Below are 18,701 nucleotides of genomic sequence, written 5' to 3' on the forward strand. Positions count from 1 at the left end.
TGGCCAAACAGCATGGAAGATGTGCTGGAGCCTGTTCTGCTGTTGATAAGAACCCCCTTCCCAGGGAGAGAGTACAGCAGCACCTCCTGCACCTCCTGCCCTGCAGCCAGGTGCTCAGAGCACTCCCTGCCCCTGCAGTGGCAGCAGTACAAGGCTCCTGCTACATAAGTCTGGCTGGCCCACTGTACCACTGCACACCAGTGACACAGTGACCAGGCAGGCAGTGTCCCATGGGGCCCAGCAGGACAGGATGCTCAGGCACCCTCTGCAGATGTCCCCCCCTGCCCCTGCAGAGCTGTGTGAGGTGTGTCCCAGTGTCACCAGACCCCACCTCACCTGAGGGAGCTCTCTGCACCCGTGCTGCCCCCAGGGCACTTGGCTTCTCCTCTGGGTAGGTGGTGGTGGTTAATGCCAAGCTCTCAGTGCTGCTGTCTGCTGCTGGCACCACTCCAAAGCCTGAGCTGGGGTAGCAGCTCTGGTACTGACTCTGCCCAAGGATTGTGTAGGTAGGATACTCCTGCTGGAAGAAAGAGTTAGTGATGGTAGCACACCTCACTCAGAAAACACTCTGAATCAGGATGACTTCTGTATTAGAACATCCTGTGCAAGAAAAATCCCAGCAAGAGCACAGTGTGACTTTATGCTGTTGCACTCTGCATATGCAAGACATTCCCATAAGGGGCTGCCCAAAGACCCCTGCACAGGCAGGTTTTGCAGAGGAAACCAGTGATCAAAGGGCCATTCCTCTGCTTCCAGTGTCTGTAAAAATTAATTCATAATGAATGAAGTGACAGTAACAGGGAGTTGAGTGGATTCCAAGACATCAGTACATTCTGTGCTCTGGAATGTGTGGTTTTGTCTTGCATTTGACTTCCTGCATTTGACAGTGACAGAAAGTGACCTGGGCCTCACTGAGGGCACAACTACAGGATAAATGGCCCTTACTCATGTCCTGACTTCATCAAGGAATAATTCTGCATCCTGGAAGGTATTCATTTATGAAAACTACTTAATTCATTTAGGAGATCACTCAGCACCTGGAACTGTGCTTGAGGATTTTAACTTGTGCTACTGACAGTAAAAAATGCAGCCACCCCAAATGCCACATCACACTGTTCTGGCACACAGTGCTCTCCTGATTCCCTTGAAGAGCAGCCTGGGTTTGTGAACCAGGTACCTTGGTCTGAAATACTAAAAGAAAATCTTTTTACCCCCATATTGTTGCAAGAAAGTTTATGTTTAAAAAGCAACATAAGCACAGAAGAATTTTTGTGCATCCATTGCATTTTCAACACTTCCTGTATTCTCTTTCTGAAAACTTGGACACTAAAGGCTTCCTCTGTATATCCAAATATTCAGAATGGCTGTTGACCACCCACAGAGGAAAAAGGCAGGGGAAGTGGTCTTTGCTAGCTTGCAGGGCTGTCTCACTTTGTTCTAATCTCCCATCAGAATGCACACCCTACTTTAGTGGGTTGGGTTTTTGTTTGTGTGCAACCTCATTTCCTATTCTTGCTGAGGGACAACAAAGGTGTCCAAAAAACATCCACCCCTAATCCTCCCTGCAGGTTTAGTCCTCAAATAGCTGAATTGTTTCTTCCCCTCCATCTCTCTTGCAGAAACCTCAGTTTTCAGACTCACCTCATAGTTTGTAGATGAGGCAACAGCTTTGAACAGATGAAGTGAGTTTGTTGCAAAGGCCAAAGGGAGAAGCACCATTATCAAAGAGACAGCAGATGAGATTTGGTGACTGAGTTACACACTGAGCCCCACAGCTCCAGCACCACTGTGCCCCATTTGAAGTGACATTTCCATGTTAGTTTTGAGCAGCATGTTAAACAAACATAAAGGAGATGGTGCACATAAATTTACCAAGGAAGTTTTACCTGTGAGATACTGGCTACTGCTGATGTGGAAATATTGACAACAGTTGAGGATGTAGAGACTGGACTGGCATTGGTAGTTGATGCTGTAAAATTGAGAATTACTGCATTAAATATTCTAGAAAAGTGTAAGAAATGAGAAGTTGTGAAATAAATATTTACTAGGCAAATGTGCAAGCATTTGTGCTTCCAGCAGCACTCTGCTACTATTAGCCAAAAAAAGGACTGGGGTGTATTTTCACACCAGTCACATTTCAAATGAGTTAGTACATCTTTAAAAACAGTCCTTTCAAATGGTTCAGAAACATTTTCCCTCCATGGTTGCTAAGCAATTGGTGTAGAATTTAAAAGGTTTTAGATCTTTATTACATGTTTTGATAAGACAACAATCCCATTCTGATGATCAATCAGTAGCAGCTGAAAATGAATGACAATAAATCAAGAAAAATGATATGAATACGTTTAAATCAGTTCTGTTTAAAAAAAAATCTGCATCCAACTTAGCTTTTATTTTTTTTGTCTAATTAAATTTAACATTTAAGCATTTTTCAAATAGTAGAAAAGGAGTGTTTCCTGCTGGAGAAAGTGAGCATCTCTCCCAACACCCCTGTGGGTAGAACTGCTTTTTGGATGCAACTTTCTGAAATAATCTGTCAACAGCTCATAGGATGAATTCTTAGAGATGTCTAGTTGTTAATACCAACTTGAAGTGTTTCATAAGCTTTGTGTCACTGCATTCAGTTCTTCCAAAACACAGAAAAAACTGCCAGAGCAGCATTTGGGAATGCCAGTCTTTTAGCAGTTTTTTGGGGGTTGCAGACACTCCATTAAACATTCCTTAATATGGGGGTTTGGGACTCACAAGGATAACAACAAAAAATTAAATCAGCAGGAACAAAACCAGAATGTACAAAACCAGATGTCACCAATAACTATTTTCTTTTCTAAACCACCTTCCTCTGCATAGAAATAAAACCAAAAAGTCACTTTTAGATGCTTATGTAAAGAGCTGCAGAAATTCACAGTATCCCTACTTTACCATCACCCTGAGAAAAACTTCTGAAAGCTTCTGAAAGTTTCAGTCCTGCTCCCCCAGGGAAACAGACCCACCATTAACTCTCAACTAGAGTTATGTGGTTTATGTTGTGCTATGGCAAGCACAAACACTACCTGGTACCTCTTGAAAGAGGAATGCATCTAAAATATCCCTCCAAAAATTAAGAAAACAAAAGAAATGGATCTTAAAAGATGTGTAGAAATACACAGTATTTACAGATGGGAAATACAAAAGGTGCCATCTCTGTGGAAGCAGAAACAAGGGGATGGAATTAACCCCATGAACATTTAGAAAAAGACAAAAGGACAATGAAGAAACTCAAGGAGCTACAGCAGCTCCACAGCTATTTGAAGCCCAGCTGTGAGAGCCATGAACCTGTCACAGACAGTACTCATAAATAACTGCTCAAAAACAGGGGGCAGTTTCCAAATAAAGCTCCTTCCACATACACATCATGGAAACTCTCAATGTTAGCACCTTAAGAGAAAGTCCCTTCCCAGGCTCCTCAGCTCTCCAGAAAAGACTCTTTTCTTTTTTTTGCTAACTGAACCTGCCATGCAGCTGGGGCAGAGCAATTCTCTGGAAGACAGATTGTCACACCACTGCTCTCAAGACTATCATGGAGAGGAAACAGAAAGTGATTATTATCTGTATTTATCTGGAGAGTTGCATCTCCACTGAGATTGATTACAGAAGTTAAGAAATGAGAAAAAAGATTTCAAAGTTTGGCATTCCCTCACATCAACCTTGTTGTTTATCTTAACTCTGGTCCCTTCCAACAGGTATTTTCAATAATCCTGTATCTAAACAGTTCTACTGTCAGATTTTTTCAAACAGTTCCCACCAATTCTTTCTGCACTATGGGCCACTTCTTTTTACCTGTGATTGGGCCAGAACTATGCAAAAATATTTGGCACAGATTTGCCAAATGTGACTCCAAGGGCTGAGGTTTAAAGACCAGCAAACACAAGTACTGCATGAAAGATGCCACTCCTCTTTTCCTCTGTTCCCTTCTTTATCCCCCACTTCAGACCTCATCCTCAGACATCACATCCTCTACCTCATTAATCCAAACCTGCTTTGCTTCAATCATTTTCAAAGAGCCAAAACCAGAACCATGCACTGCAATCCCCCTCCTGTGGGTCAGCATCACTGTATGACTGTGTCTCACCCTCTCATTTGAGTGGAGACAAAAGACAGATATTTCAGAGATTACTATTAAAACAACTCTGTCCATCCTTGCAGCTCTGCCCTCTACCACCTCCCTGGCACCAGTCCTGTACTGACCTGACCCATTGGTGGGCTGCTTGAGAAGGAAATACAGCAAAACTGAAAAAGGAAGTTTCCTGCAAGTCTGCAAAAAGCAACAGTATTTGTGCAATTGGAGTGACTTTTGCACACTTCAGGGTAACTTGTGCAGTTTCAGAGAGCAGCCTGCAGGGAAACATCTCACATCACACATTTTCCCAGCAGCACAGATTAAAATCCCTCTCCTGTGTGAAAGCCTGACAAAGCTGGGGTTGAGCAGTTTGCAGAAGAGAAGATTCCAGGGTGACCTTAGAGCCCCTTCCAGCATCCAGAGGGGCTCAGAGAGAGCTGGAGAAGGACTTTGGACAAGGCATGGAGTGACAGCATAAGGGGGAAGGCTTCCCACTGCCAGAGCAGAGGGTTAGATGGGATATAGAGAAGAATTCATGGCTGTGAGGATGCCCAGTGAAGTGTCCAAGGCCAGGCTGGACAGGGCTTGGAGCACCCTGGTCTAAGGCAAGGTGTCCCTGCCCATGGCAGAGGGGCTGGAAGTGGATAAACTTTAAGTTCCCTTCCAGCCCAAAAAAGTCTGTGATTTTATAACTCTTCTACAAACCAAGTAATGGATCTGTCACCTCACCACCTCCAGGGATCCACCTGCTCCCCATGGGACATCACTGGGAAATCTGGCAGGGGTCACATTGTGTAGAACCATTCCTGACCCTTGGCAACTAAAGCTGGTGCTGGGAGACACCCTAAATCATTCTGCTGGTGGGACTATGGGAATGAGGGCTATGCTGGAAGGAAGGGAGTATTTAAAGTACTGCTTTCTTCATGTTTTGAATGTGAAAAGTGAATTAAGGATAAATATTACACTGGGCCATTGACTGTCACAATAAGGCAAGATGAGAAAATACCATGACACACCACATGCCTTTCCTCCATGACAGAGACATGCTAAAACCCACTCACTGCTAATTATCCTCCTTTTCTTGGCTCTCATGAGACCACATCTGCTTCTGGTGTTCAGTTTGGCCCCTCAAGCCCAAGAAAAATGTTGATAAAATTTGGTGAGTCTGGTAAAGGGACACCAAACCAGTCAGGGATCTGGAAAATGTGCCCTGCAAGGGGCATTTCAGGGGAGAGGGACTGTGCAGCCAGGAGAGGAGGTGGCTTTGGGGACTTGATGCAGCCTGAGGGCACCTGCATGGACATTAGTGACAGGACAGACAGAGGCTCTTTTTGCAGGTGTGCAGCAGGAGGAGAGAAATGGTCAGAATGTGGAAGAGGGAAAGCTCTGAGTTGACAAAAGGAAAAGTGTTTCATCATAATGACAGTCAGGTTCTGGAACTGGCAAAATTTCCATCCTTGGAGGTTTTGGAGATCCAAAATCTGGTTCTGAATTCTGTATCAACTACTCTTTGAGCAGGAAGCCAAACTAAAAATTTCCTGAAGTCTCCTGAATTATTCTGAGAAAATATTCCACAAGTAATAGATTATGAATTCCTGAAATGCTTTATAAAATATCCAGAGAAAGAGACAAATTTTCACAATTTGTCACCAAAACATAAATGGCAGCCTAAAAAAACAGGTATCAAATTGCACATATGTGCCATAAGCAACAATATTCCATTATTCAGTTATCTGGCACATTCACACCTAAAAACTGCTGTGGAAGCTGGTGAAATTCAGCACCTGCCTTCTTTAGATGTGGCAGTTCCAGCAGTTATAACATTCAAATGGCAGCTCTACACTGAGAAATTCACTTCCTAGCAGATCTACCAACCCAGTGTGTGTGTGATACACAAGAGCCATCTACCTCCAGAAGGAATTCAAAACCAATGTTTAAAAACCTCACTGCAGTCAGCATATTTCCTGACATCAAACTAAAGACCAGGAACAAAGAGAAATGCAAGAGCATTCCCAACACAGCATGCAGGAACACAAGATGTCTCCTTCCCCTTCCCACTTGCTCTTCACCCTGTTTCAGCCCAGCAGCATGGCACCAACGAGCCAGCCTGGTGCACACACAGGTATGAGGCAAACACAAACCCAGAAACACACAGGCAGAAAGAGAAAAGAGGCAAAGCATGAAGAAGCATGCACAAACCAAGGGCAAGCACACAAGCCTCTCTAGAGTTTGGTATCTGGACTCAGTTAGGTGGAGAGAGATGCAGATAAAAACCATGCCAAGTTACCTTCAATGGAATAAGAATAATGTGCTGGGCTGGGCTGGCTTGTGGTTAACCCTGTAGTGCAGGTAAGAACACTGTGCTGACTTGTAGATGGAGTCTGAATTAAACCACTTTCAGGTTTCATACCTGGCCACAGTGCACCTGAATCAGATAAATTGGACCAGTTACAAACAAATATGCTGGGACCAAACAGCATGCTCCTACCTCAGATTGAGATTTTTGCTCATCACAAAAGCAAATAACAAATGACACATGGAAAATTGTTTAATTTCAGCAATAGTAAGCACTGACTGTCAGGCTGTGCAGGGATTAGAGCTGGTGACAAAATGGCTGAAAAAGAGAAAATTAAAAGCACCAAGGAGACTAATTTGCAAAGCTTTCAACTAAGAATGTTTGTTTCACTAAGATTCACTGCCCATGCAGATAAAGGACCTGCCAGTCACTGTGATTTTGGGCTGTGCTGCAAGTGACATCAGCTGTTACACAGTGAGGCCAAAGCTGGGATCTGTGAAGGCCAAGCCCAACACTTCCACTGCTTCACTGGGCTTTGGGATGAATATTTTAAACCAAGCCACAAGTCAGTAACTTGACTAAAATGACAACAATAAATATAGAGCTAAAAAGAAAATTAAAAATCAAAATGTTTCTTCCATATTTTGTACCAACTCTGGGCACAGCACAGAGAGCAGAGTGACTGTAATTATGTTAATTATGTAATTATGTGTACAGGGCACACTTAGCATGTGGCTCAGCTCAGGTGCTGTGCTAAGGTTGAGGTCTCTGCACTGACAGGTGCCAACAGTGTCCAACTGAGGCAGCTGAGCTCAGGCCTCACTCTTCAGGGCTCTTCAGGCTTTCATGTGAGTGGCTCCAAATCTACAGCCAAAGTCAAAGACACCTCTCCCTGGCCCTGGTTGGAAAGCAGAAATATTTTGAGAGGACCTACTTAAAAACAAACAGGAGTATGCAAAGCAGAGAGACAAAGGACATTTGGAGCTGGACAGAGTTCAGGGCCATCAGAAAGACCACTCTCCTTTCTCAACACCCCAAAAACAGTACCAAGGAAGCCACTGCAGCCCTTCACCAACACCAGCAGGACTAAGCCATGGGCTGTGAGCTCTAGGTTCCTTCCCACAGGACATGGGAGACTCCACAAGGCTGGACATGAGCAGTAGTTCCAAGAGGTTGCTTCATGCTGCAGCTTTGTCAGAATTAAATTCTGCACTGGCCCTTTGATTTATTTACATATCTGATCTCAAACTGACACCTATGAGTCAAATCACTCCCCTCTGCACAGCCACCCCAGGGTTCAACTCTTCAACTCTCAAGCTGTGTCTTCACTAAGGTTTCCAACCTCCAGAACTTCATTAATTAGCAAACAAAAAGGAAAGGCTGATTTAAGAAAGACTGTAGATACACTGCAGAAACTCCAGAACAAAATATATAGAAAAAGTATCCTCCAAGGAGAGCAGGAATAGCTGTGTTTGTTTAGTCTGGAAAGGGAGTGCCACCATCTGCAAATGGGTGAGCAGTACAGGGGACAGTAACCAGAAGCTCCTCAGGGCACAAGGCAGAGGGACAAGGAGCAGAAGCACCACAGTGTGATGGTGACACAATGTGCAGAAGTGCCAAAACAACCTGAGAGTGGAACACAAACCCACCCTGAATGCTACAGGACAATGGCCACCCAGGGAGTGTGGCACCAGCCCAGACACACACAGAGGTGCTGGCAGCACTGGCTGGGTGCAGTGCAGGAGCTGCTTCAGGCCATGAGCTAAACATCTTCCAGCCCCTGCCTTCCAGGACTGTCCTGTCTGCTGGTACAGACAAGATGAGACAGTCCTGGTGTCACCTCTCCTCTCATTCTGCATTAAAAGGCAGCACAGCCTCAGGGATGATGGAGAAGCTGTGAGAGGGGGAATGAGACTCTTCCATGTCCAATGACTGCATGTCACAGAATGTCACAGCACACATCTGCACACATGTGAAGGCCCCACACAGGACATCTGAGCACCTGTAGGTTTTTCTTGAGTTAATGAAAGCCATCACATCCCTGGTGTTTCTAACACCAACTTACAGCTACACATATGCAGCCTGGATGTCACTACTCTTACTTTAATGCTTCTTTAAAAAAATCTCTCCAGACCACAAGGGCATCCCATGCAGAACAATGCACTGAACACCAAGAGAGGTGACAAATCAGCAAGAGCACAGGCCATCCCATCTAAAAGGCATCCTGACTTCAGCCACCTCCAGACCAAGCTTGTGTTTGTCAGCTTGCCTGAATTTCATGCTGGTTTGTCCCAGTTAGATAACCCATGGTGCCTCTTTCTGGCATAGAAACAAATACATGGTACAAAGACACACCAACCTCCATAACAAGCCCTCTGGTGCTGCCAAAACATGAGACCAAGCTGTTGGCTCTCACCTGCTCACTGGAGATTTTGTGAGCAGAAACAGTTTCCAGAATTCCCTCTGCAGTGTGCATGTTCAATCCTCTACCCTCTACCTTTCCATCAAACCATGCAAGGTCCATCTTCTCAGCATGACTCTGCAAGTACCACTCCACTATGATGGGAATAATGACTTTTAACATCTTACTAACACTTGATTTCACACTAAAAATTCAGGTGTTTAACAACAGACCTCAAAATCCACACCATGATGGATTTTGTAACTGATGACATTTTGGATATTTTACAGATGAAAGCTTCCTTGAAGTCAATAGTAAATGCAAATCTCCTTCCAGGTCTTTAGAATAATTTCTAGTGTTACATTTAGACTATAATATTGAAGCAGATGAATATCCCTGCACTCCAGAACCTTTGGCATTAAAAAATGAACACTCCCCCCAAATATAGCCACCACTATTGCCACCAACAAAACATCACACACACAACACACTAACAAAACCCTTACACCTTCCCTCCAAAATTCTAGAAGTCTAAACCACTATTTTAAACAACTTCACTGGAGCACTCCATGTATTTACAAATATTTGTCTTTAAAAACACCAATATGCCACACATTAAAACACCCAGCAGTACACAAAGCAGCTCAGTGCACCATGCATAACACACTATTGAGAAACATCAAATAAATGAAGCCAAAAGAAACCATCAGCCACTGTCCAGATACAGCAAAAATCAGTGCAACAAGCACTGAAACCAAAGTGCAGGCACCCAGTGAGCAGGATGTTCCAGCACCCATTAGTAATTACAGCATTAGTAATTTAACTTATGTTTAACAAAGCCAAGTCTGGATTTATTATCTTTCCTACACCATCTTTCAAACACATCATGGCAAATCAATTGTTTTGTAACCTTTAGAAAAGCCCATGCTCTGTCAGCAGCTAATAAAAACCAGAAATGTAGCTGTTTTTATTCAAAGACATCTAATTCTTTTAAAAAAAGAACATTCATCCTTACCCACATCAAGGCACTTAGATTTTAGCACAGATAAATCTGCAAGAGGCTCAGTGTGGTTGTGCAGTACAACCACAAGCCCCTGAGACATACACAAAGAATCACAGAACTGGAAAAGTTGGAAAAGACCTTTAAGATCATCAGGTCCAACATTTCATCCAGCACCACCATGTCCACCACTAAACCATGTGCCAAATCCATGAGTTTTTTGAACACTGCAAGGGGTGGTGACTCCACCAACTTCCACAGGTATCCAGAGTTGCTCCCCCAGGTTCCCTGCATGGTGGCAGGATGCTCTCCCCTCTCATCAGTGTTCCATGCTAAGAGATAAAACAGCCTCTGCTCTCTTTCCTTTTTTGAGAGCTGCATTTGCAAAGACTGGAATAGCTATCAAGTTATCAGAGCAAATTGAGCAAATTATTTGCCTAGTAAATGTGGAAACATTTTAACATGAGCTCTCATTTGGTGAAAGATGAAATAAAAATGTCTTAATCTTGGACAACAAAAAGGAAAGGAAAAAGCAGGGAAGTTGTAGTATGGGGTGTTGTGTCATTTCACTAACAAGGAAACTGCACAAACTAGAGGCAATTATGATCCCAAACCAAGAACCATATGGCAAACTTCATGGGGAGATCCAAAATAACAGCTTTGTAAAAAATCTTATTTTTAAAGCTGAAGTCCCATTAAGAGATCAGTGTCTATTTACAATTAAAGCTGTGAATGTGCTCCCCTACCAACTCTTCTCTCCAACACCTGGTTAAGCTTAACACTGGCTTTTTATTGAGACATAAAACAGTAATGCAGGCAGGGAGAAGTGTTTGAAAAGTCACTCTTTACCAAAAGGAGGTAGTCCATAGGTCTGGGTGGTCTGGGGGTAGATGGTGTAGGGCTGGGACTGCTGCAGTGCTTGGTACTGAGGCTGAGCAGGGTAAGGGCTCACTGCTTCTGACACTGGTACAGAAAGGATATGTGCATATGGCCTGAGTGAAAAGAGAGAACAAAAGTCAGAAAGAACTCTGCACAATATGCATCTTTCAGCTTCAAACCAGAAGACACATTAAAAAAATTGCTCCAGAAGGAGAAATTACTCAGAGTGACATGTCCTGTTAGTGCAATAAGCTCCTTGTGCTTCTCAGGGCAGGCTCTTGAGTGAACAGATGCTGCCTGTGGTGACACCAGGGAAACTCCCTCCTGCACAATGCCAGAGCAGCAGTGCTCATCCAGAATGGGAGGGACAAACTCCCCATCCCAACAGGCACAAGCACTCATCCCACTTATCATGCCTTCCCACACCAGACCCCAAAGCCACTGTAATCCAGCAGTATCTGCAAGAACCAGGGACACACACAGAAACCACACAAAAACAAGCAGAAGGGGTTAAGCCCTATCCTGCTCCAACAGGAAGAACTAAAAAGATCCCTAAACACAGTGAATGGTGAAAAAAAAATCTTATATTCCCCTTATATTTATTTATGTTCAGTTTGTTTATTTGATAAATATTACACACATTATTCATCAAGACTATCATGTTAATTACTGGAAGGGCCTCATTTATCTTTGTGAACATAAAACAACAGTCACTAAAGCCAAAGGGTGAATTCTGTAAATTCAGTGTCCTCAGCAGTAAGTATCTGCTGCCAGTAAATGGGATTTACAGCACTAGAGAAATGCATAAAGATATAAAAAGATTACTTTAGAGAGAAGTAAGAATTACAGAACTCAGTAACAATTTCTTGACTTACTTTGCAGAATACATTTGTGAGGTATAATCATTTGATGACCTTGGGATATAATCAGTGCATGTCATAACTGAAAAAAAAAATAGTTTGTGTAATTACAGAAGTGCTTTCAAAACCCAACAAATAAAGATAAATATCAATACTAATGGTACATATTAGTCAACACACAGTATACACAAAGAGTTTGTGTCCTGAATATCTGTTTCAGAGCAAATTCTCAAAAACACACTGCTAAACTGGCACAAAAATGTTTTGCCAGCTCACAGCAGGTAGATCAGTCAGCCATGCTATTCCTCCCTGTGAAACAGTGCTCCTTCTCTTTATCAGCTGGTACCATAATGTTTTGCAACTGTCATAAAAAAAAACTTTGATTTCAGTCCTTCCCAAAACCCTGCATATTTGCCAAAGGGGCTTCATGTGCACCAAGGGTAACATTTCTGTGTCCTGGAGCAGAGATCAAACACCTGTTTTGCAAAGCTTTCCTCTAGCCCTACATACTGCATCCATGCATGGCTCCAGCAAACAGAATTTCCTGTGAAAAGGAACAACTCCAACTCAAGGAATTTAATCACACACATCCAGTGAAGCACAGCTGCAGTGCACAATGCTCAGATTCCTCTGAAAGAACCTGGGAGTTACATTTAGCCAGATGTTTCCATTTTTCTGCTTGAGTAAATCCACTGCAATTGCACTCAGCAGCTGGTAAAGCAGAGTGGCTCAGCTGGCAACCCATGGAGGAAATGTTTCAAATTATCTCACTCAACACAGTCTATGGCTCTAGTACACCTTGTGTGAGAGAGCTCTGCTACAGCATTCCAGCTGGGATGGAGATGGGGGCTTGGGCTCCTATGGCTTAATCCAAGAGCCATTAAACACCCCTTGGATTCACCAGATGATGATGAAATACTCAGCTGTCCATCAAATTAGGAAAGCAATGATGGGCAGGAGCCCAGCACAGAATCTGGCCCTGTGCAGCCTCTCTGGCACCAGCACAGTGCAGCACACTGCTGGGAGCTACAATGTGCACTGTGCAGGGCTTTATCAGCTCAATCTAGAACTGATCTTATCTAGAAGCACCATACCCAAACCCTCAGCAAAGAGCTGCACTGCTGTGGATCCAGCTGATTCCCTTTGAAAGCAAAGCACCCAGGGCTTGCCCAGGAGGAATCCAGGCTAACAGTGCATCCTTGAGCAGCCCAGGGGCCCTGCTCCCCACCACTACCATCACAGGAGCTGCATTTTCCCTCTCTCTCTCTGGAGTGACTCAATGAACAGCCTACAGAATGGCACAGGGTCACAGATAACAACATACTCTGCCTTGGGATTTGATCCCAATGCCAATAATGTGCTTCAAAAAGTTGGGCTTTCCATATGGAACCTGCATTATTGCTCTTGTATGACCATGTAGTTAACTCTGCAGTCTCACTGAGGAAAGCAAGACAGTCACCACAGGAAACTCTAACCCTAATGTGCAATCTGCCACCTCAATAACCTTCTCTTTGTGTAATCTGAACACAAGCAGCTGAGAAGTACAAACCATCAACCACTGAACCTCCCAAACTATCCATGAATTACCTTCCTCTGCTCCTCAGTGTTTGCCTTTACTTAGTGTGAAGCCCACTTAGCACAAAGATACAACAGGAAACACAAACTGGGAATTTTTGGACCTAAAGGCTTCCTCTTAACACTTGTCAGTTCCCACATCCCTCCTGCAAAAATCTGGATTTGTAGGGTTTTTTATTTAAGAATGTCAATATTCATCTGAATATTTATGTTGTAGTGGTATTTCTAGTGTTACTATTGATATTGATAGTGTTATTGATATTCTAGTGTTATTGTTGTAGTGACATTTCTAGAATTCATATTTATAAAACTGCATACAAAGAATTAGGCAATGGTGTAAAAAAGCAGAAAATCCAAAGTAACACTGCATGCAATTTCTGGGATTTGTAAATGGCTTATCCAGTTAAGCAGCAGGTTTTGCAGGCTGAAATTTCTTATAACTCCTGTACCACCACAGTACATGGATTAAAATAGCAAAGATGAAATCAATTACAATGGAAAATTACATCTTACACATTTTCAAATAAGATGAGCTGACTTACACTTCAAAATATGTCAAAGGTATACCACACAGGAATCTGACTTTCCTAATAACTTCCAGGGACTCTTTTTCCAAGAGAAAGGATACATTCCACTCTTCACTTACTATGCAATCTCTGGATTCCCTGCCTGTTTCCTCTCTGTTTATTTCCTAAGAGCTTTCTGAAGACATTCAATACAATTCAGAGTCTAAGATGAAGTTATGGCATATTGCTACAAAGGACCCAACCAGCTGTGTAGAGTGTGATTTATAAAACATGTTTACAAAAGGCATTAAAATTGATACTGACTCAACCCTCAAGAAGAATCACAGCAGTACCCAGAATCACCCAACAGCAAGCTGAGGGGCAGTGATGCAAAATTAATTGTTAGAAACAGATATTTCCTTACCATCAGGCATTAGCACTTTGCAAACACTACAGCAAACATTCACTTTACAGCTGCCAGGGAGGGCAGGCTAAGGATTGCAAGGAGACAGCTTGTGGTTGAGGAAGCAGGGACAGACATGAGGAAAGGCAAGGGGACAACTCCAGGGATACTCACTCTCACTGGACATGGGAAGGTCTGAACCAAGGTCTGAAGATTCAGTTTTCTGATCACTGACTTCTGTGCTGCTCACATGACTGCCAGGACAACAAAGGCTCAGTATTACATTATGAATTCTTAAATTAACATCCTTGGGCTTCATAACCCCTGGGTTCAACCTTTCTGACCAAGGCAAACTAACTCCTCCCAAAACCCAGCCCTGTGATCTTTGCTATTTCATGAAGAGATTATGAGAGAGGGATCTGCAGCTGGGATTTGAATTGCCAGGGTTTGATAGAGGAGGGACTACAGGGTTGGCTTCTGTGAGAAACACCTCTTGGCATCTCCATTCCAAGTTAATTATTTTTTATTGGGAACCTAATCAACTTATTTGGAACCAAATACAAATGCAACTATATTTTCCATAGCTCTGTAAAAAAATAAATCAAGTGGAAAATTTCTAAAACGAAAGCTTTATAAAAAACCATAAAGAACTGTTCCACACTAAAATGAAATTTAAAATCCTGTACCTCAGGCTCTGTTCTCTGGATTCCTGCATCTTAGCTTTCTTCACCTGCAAAGACAAAAATGTTCAGAGCTACAACTAACACAAGCTGGAGGTTTCACAGTGGTGAATAAATACACAGCCTTGTCCTGCACTCCAGAACTCACCAGTGTAACCATCATCTCCAAACAAGTCTTTTCCTCATTAGAAAACAAGGGCTAACCCTGGATCTTGTACAGCAAAATTGTTAATAACAGGTGCTGAGATATACAGCCACAAAAATGGCTGGGAAGGAGAATTTTGTGGAAATTGAATAACACACTCATAAATGTTAAGAAAATCTTATTCTGCACAGATTCAGCACTACAGGCACAAACTCTGCTCTCTTCCCCCTGTATTTCAATATTGCATAAAGATTGGAACATGAGTGCTTTTTCTGTAAAACATTAGGAGGTTTGACTCTTGACTAAAACCAACACAGCACTTTTTTTCTCATTTTGTAGGTGCCAACTGGATCCTGTTCCTGAACAGGATATTACACCACAGCACTGGCTTGAACACAAATTTGGTTTCTGCAGGCTGCAAACATTAATGTGAAACTCTCAGTAGGATGCCAGGGTGAGTTCCTCCTGCAAGAATGTGCCATTACACCCAAAATACCACCTCACTCATTCATATGATCCATTTAGTCTCATATTCTGTGACAGAATGACTGACTGGTATCAGGTACTTTGAAGAAATTACCAAGAAAATCTTTAGCTGAACATTGCAGCAGAATCAATGGACACAGCACTGAAAATTAGTTGTACCCTATCTCACATGCCCTGAAGAATAAAGACAGTTTTCATTATATAAAGATGAATTTAGAGAGATTTCCTTTTTTAGTACAGGCAATTCATTTTTAAACTCCTCAAACAGCTGGAGTACAAATGATTTGGTCTTGCTGCTTAGTTTCACATTTCGTGGATATTACTCAGGCCCATCATTTGCAAGTTGTGGCAAGCCAGGTTCTGAATAATTTGAAGTTTACATTTCCACTTACTTTGACTTTGTTCCTAAGTCATAAAACTGCATACATCATATTACAATGTATTTTTTAACTATAAAGTCAAGAATGTTAAATTCTCATATTAAAAAGGCAGCAATTACAACACATCCAAAGTACACTCAAGCACATTTTTCTGCTTCTGTGTGTTTTTGACAAGGTCTCAAGATTACAAGCATCACTCCTATTGCAACTTGGCAATTTCTTGTTGAGTTTGTACCAGGTTTATTTGGGGAGCAGAACATTAATATCAACATTTCAGCTTAATTCTTATATGCAATTTTATTCATCTCATACAGTATTGATAATTCTCTACCCAACACTTCTGTGCTGTGTTAATATCAATTATTGATAATGCAAACAGTATCACAAATACTTCACATACATGTAGCATATTTTAACCTTCAGACATGCTTCCCCACCCCAACATACTCTTACATCAGTTATTAAAAAATGCCTTCCACTTGTGGAAACAAAGAATCACAGGACCTTTTCAACATCTCAAGCATAAGAATTAAAGACTATAGACTTTGTAATAACCAACATGGCGATTTTGTCCCTAAAATGATGAATTTTATTTTCTCTACAATAGGCTTGAAATAAGTCTGATTTTCTGAGAATAACAAGTGATCATTTTGTATAGAAGCATCATAGAGTTCAAGTGCATGCAACTATTCCTTTCTTACTACTGTCTGTACAATTATAGCAAATTAAATGTACAGTACATTTTACGAACAATAAAATGCTTTTTGTCCTCTGGATAAATACACTAAGTATAAGCCTTCTTTTCCAATATTAGTTAAAATAACTGTGTAACTGAAAGTGTGAGATCACTAATTTGTTTCATATTTTCATTTTCAGCATTTTTGAAATGTACTTACTGGTTGTTCGGGTAAGTCTTGTGGCTCTTCCATGGGTATTATTATTTTAATGCTTAAATGATTCAAATCGTGTGTTCCTCAGCAGTCTTCAAGTCCTGTTAAAGAAAGGTGTTCATAGCTTTATGTACTTTTGGGGGGCTTATCATATAGGCTATCAGAGAATATTAATTGTTCTATACTCCTCCCACCAAACTCGTGTGGCCAGCTCCCAAATAAAATACAAAACCCGTATATGGAAAGATTTCATAAACAAGGGATTTAGCTTTAAGCTTCGATGATACAGATTTTTCATGCACATGGCACATTTCTACATCATTTACTCAGACTACACTGACTGCAGAAGCTAACACACTAATCAGACACGTGCACCATGATTTTAAAGACACTTTAAATGATCAAGTCTGGTCTACTAGGTCAGTAAACAGCACGATTCAATCTAACCTGTTTTAATTTAGAACATTTATATAACAATCAAAAAAAAAATCAGGACAAGACTGTACACCTAAATGCATTTACACACAGTGCTGTTCCCCACCAAATTCACAAAGCACGTTCATTATTTCAACTGCAGCTTTCAAGAAGAGAAGTCTGATTAAATTTTATAAAATCATTTTGATTTTGGAAGCATTTACCATACAGATCTTATATACCACATCAAAAAGCTGCTGCCTTCCAGGGGCTTGGACTCATGAAAATTTGCAGAATATTTTCACAATCTGATTAACTTTTGCAGTTTGCCTGCGTCCTCCTGCCCACCTGATGTGCATGAGCGGTGCAATTTGTATTTTTGTTCTTTCTCCACCTCATTTTGGAGCCACGTTATTAAAGCCAACCCCAAACCTCTTCAGAGCAGCTTTTCCTGCGCTGCCTCCACCGCCACCCCAGCAGCACACAGCACAACTTCAGGGGACTGCAGAAATTACAATGCTGAAAAACACTTAGTGGGTTGGAGAAATCAAATCCAGCAACTTTCTGTGCTGAGGTACAACCAATTCCTGCCTGCAGAGCCAGAAAATTCGAGCTCTGTGTGTCTGCAGAAATGAAAAATCTGCTTTACACACCACTCCCTCCTCTAGACCTGCTGCTTACCCACCCTGTTTGGAGCATTCGGGCATCTTCAAATCTCAGCATTAACCCCTACACAGAGTGACTGACTGAACTAGTTTACAGAAACAATTTTCTGGCGTCCTGAAAACCACATCCCTGTGCCCTCCCTGGCTCCTGCCAGACCTACTTATGCTGGGGCACGTGCAGCCCGCCCGCCGCCGCTCCCACGTGCGGCGCGCAGGGATGCTGAGCCCAGCTGCTGCAAGGATTTCCCATCAACCACGGAAACACAAAAGGTTTCTCCCTCATTTGAGGTCAGGTCTTATGTGTCAGAGTGTATTGTATGCACCAGGATAGAAATTTTATGGATGGTTTGGGGATTTTTGCAAGGCTGACACTCCTTATCAAAGCTGCTTAACGTTACTGCCTGAACTCTTAAATCAACTGAATTCGTAATTCAGGTTCTCTGCAGACAACCCTATTTACAGCACACAAGTCTACAATATAAAGCACTTACTGTCACCTTTACAGATTTTCCTCCACAAGTTTCCATTAGTTTAATTTTAAATATAAATCTTATTTCTTTTTTGTAGAAGTAACAGAACAATTGGGACTGAATAGAAACTCGGCCACTCTCAGATGATAAAAAGGAATACAAAATACAATGGCTGAGAGGAAGAAGACTTGAAATTCATACCAAGAGATCCTGTCCCTCATCCTTCACTTCTGGTATTTAACTGCTTTGTTGTGTAATTTCATAGAAGAATCTCAAACTAAATTCCTCAATATGGAAAACATTTTACATTCCACTGATCCATACAGCAGTAACTTCCCATACCATGCTTTGCTTAAAAGCTGTGAGTAGTTCTTTAATTTTGATTTTGAGAAAGATTTAAATAGTTCAATTTAAAAAGATTCTCGGAGTCCTACTGGAATATGTTGCATGAATGAAGAAAACACTTTTTCTAAATAAGCTGGGCACCTTGAGCACCTGGAAGCAGGTGACTGAACCAAAGCAGATGAACAGATGAACTTGACCTCTGGTGGC

General features: G+C 42.1%; 1 protein-coding gene across 5 annotated transcripts in view; it reads right to left on the minus strand.

The window, feature by feature from the left end:
* The window catches only part of EYA3 (EYA transcriptional coactivator and phosphatase 3), a 39,819-nt gene that overhangs the window by 10,728 nt on the left and 10,390 nt on the right, over positions 1-18,701 (minus strand). For 2 of the 5 annotated variants that reach the window (XM_079325813.1, XM_079325814.1), the window contains 8 exons: positions 16,607-16,701; positions 14,706-14,749; positions 14,194-14,273; positions 11,551-11,617; positions 10,646-10,788; positions 6,387-6,524; positions 1,887-1,969; positions 356-517 (listed from right to left, as the gene is read on the minus strand). In XM_079325813.1, coding sequence (XP_079181939.1) covers positions 356-517; positions 1,887-1,969; positions 6,387-6,524; positions 10,646-10,788; positions 11,551-11,617; positions 14,194-14,273; positions 14,706-14,749; positions 16,607-16,639 — 750 coding nt within the window. In that variant the 5' untranslated portion in view covers positions 16,640-16,701. Of the gene's footprint in view, positions 1-336; positions 518-1,886; positions 1,970-6,386; positions 6,525-10,645; positions 10,789-11,550; positions 11,618-14,193; positions 14,274-14,705; positions 14,750-16,606; positions 16,702-18,701 lie in introns of all 5 variants that reach the window. The other 3 variants (XM_079325815.1, XM_079325816.1, XM_079325817.1) reach the window with 3 other exon arrangements.

Source organism: Erithacus rubecula (assembly GCF_903797595.1).
Source record: "Erithacus rubecula genome assembly, chromosome: 23".
Lineage (NCBI taxonomy): Eukaryota > Metazoa > Chordata > Aves > Passeriformes > Muscicapidae > Erithacus > Erithacus rubecula.